The sequence below is a fragment of the Ruditapes philippinarum genome, unplaced genomic scaffold (assembly GCF_026571515.1).
Source record: "Ruditapes philippinarum isolate M1 unplaced genomic scaffold, ASM2657151v2 ctg13180_1_1_1_1, whole genome shotgun sequence".
In the NCBI taxonomy this organism is placed as follows: domain Eukaryota; kingdom Metazoa; phylum Mollusca; class Bivalvia; order Venerida; family Veneridae; genus Ruditapes; species Ruditapes philippinarum.
This window is the reverse complement of record NW_026861505.1, coordinates 927-11,496: the sequence shown is the minus strand read 5'-3', so window position 1 is coordinate 11,496 and position 10,570 is coordinate 927. Positions and strand designations below refer to the sequence as shown.

The window sequence follows — 10,570 nt, the reverse complement described above, 5'->3', positions numbered from 1 at the left end:
GATGAGCATAGTAAATCTTTATCTTACGTTCATACTTAAATTGATTTTTTTCTGTATTTGTTCTGTTAAAACCACGTATATTTTCAAGAATTACATGTATCTGGTTCGATATTTCTTTCTGCTAACGTTATTTCATGCGTTTTCCATGAGAGAAACGTATTGGCTACGTTAAAAATTTCTTTAGTACTTTTACGGATGGCATATCATAAAAAGAAATAACATTAGTGTGTTATTCGGTTGGCTTGTGTTTAATGAGGGTCAATCCGCCTAAAGCGCACAAAAAGCAGTTGTCGCTGTCGAGTACAGCCCCCGGTCATGCCCTTCAATGTTTAATTTTAAAACACAAATTGGTTATAATTTACCTCAGAATATTACCTGATATGGATCTTGAGCCAAAAAGTAGGTCACTGTACAGCTGTCAATGAGCACCTAAATGCGCAGAAACCGAGACAATATGAAAAGGCTAGGTGGCCCTGAAAATGGCTGTTGGTGTCAAGCACCATCACGTGCTAGGGGTTCACGTATCACTCTCGATGATTGCGAAAAATTGTATAAACATTCATTTTACAGGTCCGTTGAAATACAACATTGATCGCGTATTTATAGTATACTCACAAAATATGTCCAGTTTAAGCATGCGTGTAATGTAAAATTCTCAATCTACGTGTTCCCGTGTCGCTATTATTCTTGAAACATTTCGAATCTAACAAGCGAGTGACCGCGTATAATTAACTCATGTTTATTATTGTAAACAATGGAGAGTTCAACGTTGAATTCAAATTGAATATTTTTAATTTATTAGTCGCATTAAAAATGGAATATAAACATACTTTGTAAAAACAGGTGATGTAAACATTCACGTGTCGTGAAATATCGATCCGTGAGTAGTCATGTGGCTGAAGCATTTTATATGAGAAATCCTTTTAAAAATGTAAAATTAATTCATTAAACATATTTATAAGCAAGTAAATAGTATGAGGTATATGTATCTTGTCCCATTATTTACGTTTGTTAATTTTTCTGAGTAAGTCCTTTAGTTCCTTCTTAAACAGTTCTAGAGATCTGTCAGCGGCAATTGCTGGTTGTGTTGCTGGTGGAGGAGAAGTTGTGCGTGGTTTTTTCGTGCAGTTGAAATTGTCGCCCGATATGACGTGCCCGGACCTGTCACACCTTGTAAAATAGCACCAAGTGCCCGAACGTCCCCTACTTATTTCTGTACCTAATGGATAGTATTTCCCATTATAGTAACAGCCTGGAGGTCTAGTTGTAGGTGGCATTGTCGTTGGTCTTGTTGTTTTACCGCAGTTAAAATCATCACCATGGATGACCTCCCCGTAACTGTTGCATTCAACAAAGTAACACCAGTTTCCAGTCTTACCACTGCTGATTTTAGTGCCAGGTGGATAGAATTTGTGGTTGTAGAAGCAGCCGAAAGGCGGGGTCGTTGTAGGAGTGGGCGGGGTCGTTGGTGGAGCTGTATGCGTGGTCGGTGGACTACAGTTATCTTCTATCACATTTCTAATGTTCCCGAGAAAACCACATCTTAATGCAGAGCACGTGTTAGTTTGCCAGTCGTACGTTTTATCTGCAAAAGAAAATAACCGTGAAATATGAGAGAGATGTAACTTTAAGAAAAGGTGAAATGTTCGACTTGAAAACAGGTACAATGTACTTCAGTTGTTCATCACATTTAATGGTCGAGGTGTATCCCAGTCAACTGATTACAATGTTCCTCCTCAAACATTCAAATAAGGTTTCCTTGACATACAGTTTAGCTTGAAACCTACAAAAAGCGGCGTCAATTTGGTCGTAAAATACTAAATTCGACAGACTGACAATTAGTAAATACAAGTTATATTTTAACATTATTTTTAAACAAAATTTAAGTAATTGACTATATGAATGAATTGAAACATTGCCGTTGCTCTGTTTACATTAAAGGCCCATTATGCCTTAGAAATGCTTTTAAATATAATTTTCCATAAGCTTTCTATTTTTGATGTCCGATTAAATTTTCCAAAATGTTACTAATTGGCCAATTACCTAAGCCATCTTTTTCTTCTGTAACTTTATTTTTTGGCAATAAGTACAGTAATAGTGATTTTGTATGGAAGTGAAAATAATACTTTGTTTATATTTTGCTACTATTATGAACAATAATTTAACATTCAGCACTACTTTCTTCAGGTGATATGCATTTAAGGTAGACCATGGGTAATGCATTACCTCCACTTTGAAGAGTATTCAAATAGGCTAGAATCGCTTGTAAACTACATTGAAATTGAGGGGCGTGGGTTCAAACCCCAGAAGGGGCAACTTTTTTTTCTTTCTTTTTTTCTTTTTAACATTTTTTTATGTATCTCTCTGATCCCTTATGGAAGAAAAAAAGTTTGATTTTAATTATATAATTATTTTAGGTATTTTTTGGTTAAATAATGCCAAAATTTATAACAAATATGATACCAGATATTTTCAAAGTTCGATAAAATAAAAACTACACGGTAAAATTATTTTATATTTCGCATGATCAACTAATATACCTTTGAAAACATTTAGGCAAAGTTTGAAAACAGACCCACATTTCGATAAATTTTAGGGATATTTTGAATAAGGCATTTTAGATAGGGAAATGGTAAAATTAGTGTTAAAAGTGGGTGGGGTAGGGTTACATTTTTATACATTTTAAGAACATTTTGTTTAGAACCAAACATTTTGGTTGTGTAATGTGTTACTTGAATGCTATTATTTGTTTCTTAACAATGAGCAATAGAAAAACATTTTTTATAATGATGATATTACAGATTATTTACAGTTTCCTCATTTCTGAAAATAAGCCCTTCAAATGGCAAGGTCTTAGTTCAGAAATATATCCATAACTCATAAACCACACGGTAAATTTTATTTAAATTTTGCATACAGGTGACCTTGAAGACATATAACTGTCCTATGTTGTCAATTTTACAGTTCTTTATGGTGCCCATTACCCATGGTCTACCTTAACATTCTCTAAACCATTGCCTAAACGTTAAAAAATTTATTTTTGCCCTTTTAACGGAAGGAATTATTTATTCGTTTCTGATTCATAAGGTGTCTTTAATAAACTGTATCTCATAAACAAATGATCTGAAATGTATATACATTCAGTGCACAGTTGCAAATATATACAAAAAAGATAATAATGATACTTTAACGTAGGCGAATTTTAACAAAGGTATTTATGTAAATGAAATTGTAATCTGCGTTAAATATAGTGGGGTTTTTTTTTATCTCACTTACATATAACACTTTTCTCTTCAAAACTACTCATGTATGTATTAGTTCTCAACTTTGAACTCACATACCTAAGGCTATTTAGATATGATTCATTTGTGTGTTTCAAACATCTCATTCTGGGGAAAAAATAATCAGGCATGCGCATGGATGTCATTATTTGTTCATCAATAAGTTTTAAATAAAGCAGCATGCCTCCAGATAAATGTCATGAAAATTTTAAAATGCCTATAAATGTAAAATATTGTGAAGTGAACAGAAAAATTAACACAATGCAAACACCACTTCAAATTCACATAAAGTCCAAAAAGAAGTAAAAATATGTAAAAAAAAAATTTTAAAAATAGCCCCTACTGCATTTGTCACGCAGAGAAAAGTACCGCAAAACCAGTCGTCGTTTATCGCAAATGACATGTAAATTGTTACTTGAATATTTTTACTTTGCACATTTTTCTCAAGCTAGATATATTTTTACGCATGCAGAAGAATGCAGCTTTAAATTTGTCACGGTAGATAATAAGCAATCGACTCGTATTTCTATCGATACGTTGTTACTTCCCTTGATGTCTATGGTTACCACATTCTGTAGACTCTGATAGCATACCCTTGCATTACTTATTGTTAAGCGTCAGCGTTCCTTTAAAAATATAATTTCTATGATGATGTCGGAAGTCTGACAGAAATTCAGTGATCCCTTGAGCGGCAAATATATTTCTTTTATCGTCGATCGTTCGAGTTAAATGTTGATATAGATCTATAATGCCGTACATTATAAAAAAAACTGTACAAAATAGGTTTGTTACATAATTAAACCCTTATATTTTATACAAAGTGTAATATTTAGGATTAGGATTAAGTTATATTGGTCAAGATCGTATCAGGATAATTTCATAGTTTAAAAAATCTCTTCAGAGGAACATAAAGTCTTACCAAATGTGTCTCCCTTATTGTAATATATTCCATTATGAAAGCATCTCGTTGTAAGCTTTTTAAACCATCCAGAAAGCCACGCCCTTTTTCTTTGGCGTATACTAAAGGCACTATTGATACTAAGTGCAAAAAGTAACACGCAAATTAGAACAGAAAGAAGCCACACGTTCATATCTTAAAAATTTTTCTCAACGAATATGTTTATTAGCGTTTGGTAACAATAATTGAACTAAAGATATATTATAACGGTTGGTCGCACCTTACTATATTGGCTTCTTAACGAAACGTGATGTTGACGTACGGGATTGTATCGTGGCAAATCAACTGTACAAAACAAAACTACAATATTAAGTATAAATTACGGTGGCTGATTTAGTACACATCGCGCGTTGCGTTGTCGATAGCGACAACACTCGCTATTATGATATCGTCTTTTCGTCTTTTCGTCTTGTCGCTAGCGAAGCACCCCAAAGGGCGGGTTGTCGTGCGGTGCGTTGTCGCGATGTCGCCAATCCTTCGATTTTGTCCAATTTCAAATCATTTTCCTGAGAGTAATTGCGATAAATATGCGAATTATCAAGTTTAAAAATGTCCGATCGATTTTCATGAAAGACATGTCCAAATTCTAGTTTAAATAATGAAATTCCTGAAGAAAACAAATCCAAAAAACCGGATAAGTGAATTTCAGTGTAAAACACCGAGTAAATACTATTGCAAAAATATTACATAAAGCCAAGTCTTAATTATAAGGCCATTTACAAGACAAAATAAGCAGAAAAGAATTTAACTGCTTCATTGCGTTTAACATTACTTTATATTGTGAAAAACACAAAATTTGTGAGAAAGCTATTGTTAGTGTAGAAAGCTTTAACATCTTATAAAATTCCAATGGAATCTATAAACTTTAAAATTACGTTTCCATAATCATGTGGGGATTTTAAAAAAAACAGTTGTACCGTAGAATGTCTCTGCTATTTTAGAATCTGGATAAAGTGTGATCCCTCGGAAGCATTTATCGCAACAATATTACATGAAAAATGCAGATTCGGTTTTATTGAGTCTGTACATGAGGGGTAAATTAAATGAAAAAGTGCACATTCCTCACGCCCCCTAGCACCGACTTGGGTGGTACTCAATTTTCAACACTTAAAACAGTTGGAATCAATGATCCCGAAGGACCAGACAAATATATAATCACTGAAGTGCAGACAAACGAATATTGCACTTAAAAAGAAAAATAATGATCTGAAGCAAAGTATTAATATGCTGCTGTTTTAGTAGAGTTTTGGCCATTTATCGATGATTCTGTGCATGCGCCATTCACTCTTTATGAAGTAAACAAGCATACTTATATCTTGCAGATATTTTAGAAGTATTCTTTTTTTTTAAATCAGACACATTTTTAACAACAACATAGCTTTATACACTTTAATACTAATGGGCTTAAAGTTTTATGTCAATTAAGTATTTAGTTATAAGCCTCCGGGGTACTTTACCTTGTTTTATATCCGTGTTGTAAATTATAATCTGATGACTTTGTAAGTATAATTGAGTCGTATATACAAAAAGAAATCGAAAAATCGTGTCAATTTTAAGGTTGATTGAATATTTTGCGAAAACTGACTTAAGTGCATCCAAATAAGGTCAAATGTTTTTGGTGTGTGGTACATTATATTTATTCATTACGTGTTTTTATTTATTTTTTCAAAGATATTGTGTACTTTTTACTTATACAAAGTCAAAATGTATTAGCTACTAATTAATATATTGCACAAAACAATCTTTAGATGAATTTAATTCGTGTATCTAGTACTTTGATTTACACTTGGACATCTTAGCAAGTAAAATCCCTTTCATATTTAACTAAATCATGGTCATATGTCATCCATAATGGTTCTACTGACATACATGTATCAATATGATTTGAGCCGCGCCATGACAAAACCAACATATTGTATTTGCGACCAGCATGGATCCAGATCAGCCTGTGCAGCTGCGCAGTCTGATCAGGATCCATGCTGTTCGCTTACAAACCCAATAACAAGTAGAGAAACTGATAGCGAACAGCATGGATCCTGATCAGACTGTGCGGATGCGCAGGCTGGTCTGGGTCCATACTGGTCGCAAACCAATTATGTTGGTTTTGTCATGGCGCGACTCATTTCTGTTTTCGTCGATGCATTAGCAATGCAACATTTTAGCCTTTCTTCCTTCTTCTTTCCAAAGGAAAGCATTTTTTATATATATACTAAGACATTGTAACATATAAGTAAATGATTTACGTATCTGGACAGACAATCTATGCTTCATCCAATGCAAAAGTTAGGAAATGAGTCAACATGACTTTTTTATATATGTATTTTTAACATCAGTCAATAAACAAGATTGATATTTCCAGAAAGAAGAACATCATTCTAATCTATAACATATAAGAGTGATAACCTATTACGCGATATACACGCCTTTTAACGCCTTTTTCAACCCCCCCCCCCCTTTGTTGTCTCAAATGGTGAAAAAAATGCTTTATTTAGGCCCCAACACTTGTTTTTGGTTTGAGAAACGTCGTTTAAAAAAGTGACCACTTTTTCGGCGCGGCCACCAAACCAAAAGATACATCAGGGGGGTGCCAGGAGGGGGATGTGCCCCCTTCTGTTTGTGGGTTTTGAAGGGGGCGGCAGTCCCCCTTATCGCCAAGAACATTTTGGACTTGTGAGAGGCTAAACATGACCCCAGATCGATCATAAGGTAACGTGTAACCAACGCTGAAAAGCATTTGACTCTATCTCAATCCATTGAGAAGTTGCAGCACTTTGAAATCAATTTTGATGGAAAAACTCAACGCAAAATAGTGATTTTTGGCAATTTTGATATGTCCCCTCGTTGCCATGGTAACAGGAAATTTAATCCTGAGCATGTTGTTGCAAAGGCAATGGTTCAGTCAACATTTGTGCCAAGTTTGATTAGTATTTAAGCAGTTTTAAAGCAATTTGAACTTGTAACGGGAGACTTTTCAATGAAAACAGCCATTTTTCACGAAATGCTCATGAAGTAATGGGTTAATGCGCCTTTTCCCGTGCATTACAGGGCGCATTTAAAGTCCGAGTCTCAGGGTAAAGGATTTAATTAGTCTAAAGGGCATCTGCAGATGTTAATGCCCTTGGACCAATTAACTCTTTAGTCCTGTGGGCCCGAGCTGTAAGTGTGTCCTCGTGCCTTTGCAGATGTTAATGCACGAAAACCATGTACATCAACTCTCTATTGCACAAATATAATATTTGCATAGTATAGTAAATGTTTATACGTAATGGACGACATAGTTAAGCCAAGCTTTTATGCAACCTTGATCTGTCCTATTGAAAGAATCACCACAGATTTATGTCGATAAAACAAGAATATGTATGAGTATAACCCACTTTGGTGAGTAAAGGAAAACTATTTAATGGAATTTTAACTTTGAGGACGAAAAAAACGATTAATTTACATTTCATTTCACACTGATGTCGGTGATGCATTCTCAAAACAAATGATTTTTATCGAGATTATCTTCACATTGGTCACAATGGTCAATTGTATGCACGGACCTTGCTCCCGGCAGGGCATTACGACCAAGATATTTAGTGTAAATAACTTCATAACTCTCATAGCTATTGTTACAGTGTGTTTCACGTTCTCTGACTCCAGGAATGATGAAGATTTTAGGTATGTAAATAAAAACATTTTCTGAGAAGTTTAGAACAAAGATTTATATTAAAGCTAGGTAACTTTAACGATTTAAGTAAAAAAAAACTGAAGAATTTTAGAAGTCATTTAATAAAAAGAACAAAACTAAAACTTTTTTTAAAAAAGAATATCCAAAAAGATTAATGGATTATAATTATTTTTATCATTAAATGTAATACATTAAATAATCTACTCATGCAGTCTTTGTCGACAGGTGGTCATTAGAACAGTAACATAAGACAGTTTTGCTGATAAATATAAGAGTTAACATGCTGGTCTGGAATAATACGTTTTCTGTTCATTTATGGTCTTTATACGGAGATGTATAAATGAGCCTTGTCACGACAAAACCAACATAATGGGTTTGCGACCAGCATGGATCCAGACCAGCCTGCACATCCGCGCAGTCTGATCAGGATCCATGCTGTTCGCTTACAGACCGTATAACAAGTAGAGAAACTGATAGCGAACAGCATGGATCCTGATCAGACTGCGCGGATGCGCAGGCTGGTCTGGATCCATGCTGGTCGCAAACCCATTATGTTGGTTTTGTCATGACACGGCTCATTAATGTGATCGTACAGATTCACAATTTGTATTTTTCAGTTATTCTGGCTGCAGTTTGTATTTCGGTACATGCAAAGAGATTTAGTCGATCAAAGTCGAGATGTCAATACAATGGAAAACAATATCAGGCCGGAGACACCTTTGGTAAGCCTTGTAAATTGTTTGTGTGTTCACTCGTCCGTATGTTCGTTCGTTAGCTTCTTTATTATTTTTGTAAAATTAATGATATGGAAAAGTTTTACCTCATAACCAAACTGCGCTCTTCAAAGTGTTAACCTGCAACTTAAAATATTTTAATGTTTTAGAAACTTTTTGGATTTTTTCCCGATCGAAAGTATTTCAATAAGTATATAAGTATATACAATCATTGAAATGCATTAAAGAATTCAAAATAACGGCAGTTTTCCTTTCTTTTTTTTCCTCACAAACAAAAAATATTGTCCGGGCAAAAGAGTGTTTCTGTACGGAAGCACAGAGGGAACATTCCGATTTGATTTTATTTTCATATCTCGTGGACACGAGATATACATGTAACTCAGAAAAAAAAATCGCTATCTCGTTCCCACGAGATATATGTCACAAAAAACAAAAACAAAATTTGCTATCTCGTGGCCACGAGTTAACCGACCAATCAGATGAACACATCTTAGTCGTGGTAACGAGTTAGCTAACCAATAAAATCGAAAATTTGCTCGTTTGTTTCGGCGCGAGTAGACATACTTGCCAAGATGGCGACCTAAAGAATGATTCCATGGCAACGAGGTAGAATAAAAAGCTGATTTCCCGATTAACACTTATGAACAAGATAACGAATTATTCTCATTTGTCGGGTTTTTTTCTGAGTTATAACTCGTGACCACGAGATAACAAATTTTGTTTTCTGTTGTTTTTTTTTCTGAGTTATATCTCGTGGGAATGAGATAGCACATTTTTGTTGTTTTTTTTCTTCTGAGTTATATTTCGTGGCCTCAAGATACAGATTTTTTCTTAGTTGTTGTTTTTTTCTTGTTGTTTTTTTATCTCGTGGTCACCAGATAGGAAATTCCTAAATAGAAATTATTCCTCGGAAGTGTACACATGTTTACAGCCGAATGGTGCATTGAATATATTTTCAGATGAAACAAAGACATTTATAAAGTTATTTAATTTCAGGAGAAAGATTTGAGTCGCAAACAAACACGTGCTACGTTTCTCGCTGTAATGCAGACGGCTCAATGTTCGTATTGACGACACCAAACTGTCATATTACAACGTCTACACCGATGTATAAAACAAGCACGTCTCCTAACGGATGCCATGTATATGGTAAACTCTTCAAAGTCGGTGACACCATCTCTAGTGGACAGGATGGAAATTGGTGTTTTGGCACAATCTGTGGCGAATCGGGTCATATAATTGTGGGGAAATTTAAATTTGGGGTTCTAACCCGAGCACATTTCACGACTACCCCCTCCACACCTCCCAACCCCAAAATCGGATGTTTTACAAACATCTTCTTCCAGGGGACGGAAATTGATCAAGGAGAGGATAAAGGCCAGAACTGGTGTTACGGTGTATTGTGTTCCGACTCTGGACAGGTTTTATACTGGGACGATTTCAATTGTTTTACGACAACAGCAAAGTTCAACAATAAAGCTCTCCGTCAACCCCATCAGTTACCCTTGGCAACAACTTCCGTTGAAGTGATGTCAATAAAGAAAAAATATAAGTCGCTCATAACGAAAATAATTAAATCAAAATTTTTGAAAAAATTAAGGAAAAAATTGCGTCTTAATTAAGTTACAGTCGAATATTATTGGAATTCTGAATATTATCGTTGAGCTTTATATTACAATAATAAAAGTTTGAGATATTATTCACAAATTATTGAAAAACATTATTTATGCAGTATAAAATGCATACACATTCAGATAAACTTTATGCATGTCAAACAAAATGATGTGATACTCTCTCGAAAAATTTTGGAATTGTCAGTACAAACAGAGATCACAATGTTGGGGCTGGGACAGAATATTTTATTACCCCTCATTTTTTCGTAATGTTTATTTCCCATAGGCCTCTGGAAGTTATTTTTACTGTTTAT

General features: G+C 34.6%; 1 protein-coding gene across 1 annotated transcript; it reads right to left on the bottom strand.

The window, feature by feature from the left end:
- Positions 1-294: 294 nt before the first annotated feature.
- LOC132715875 (uncharacterized) lies at positions 295-4,380 on the bottom strand. The gene is made up of 2 exons (XM_060698968.1): positions 4,201-4,380; positions 295-1,585 (listed from the first exon to the last, which is right to left on the bottom strand). Exons 1-2 carry the CDS (start codon positions 4,370-4,372, stop codon positions 999-1,001), a joined length of 759 nt encoding a protein of 252 aa, XP_060554951.1. The 5' UTR covers positions 4,373-4,380; the 3' UTR covers positions 295-998.
- Between the last annotated feature and the right edge of the window lie 6,190 nt (positions 4,381-10,570).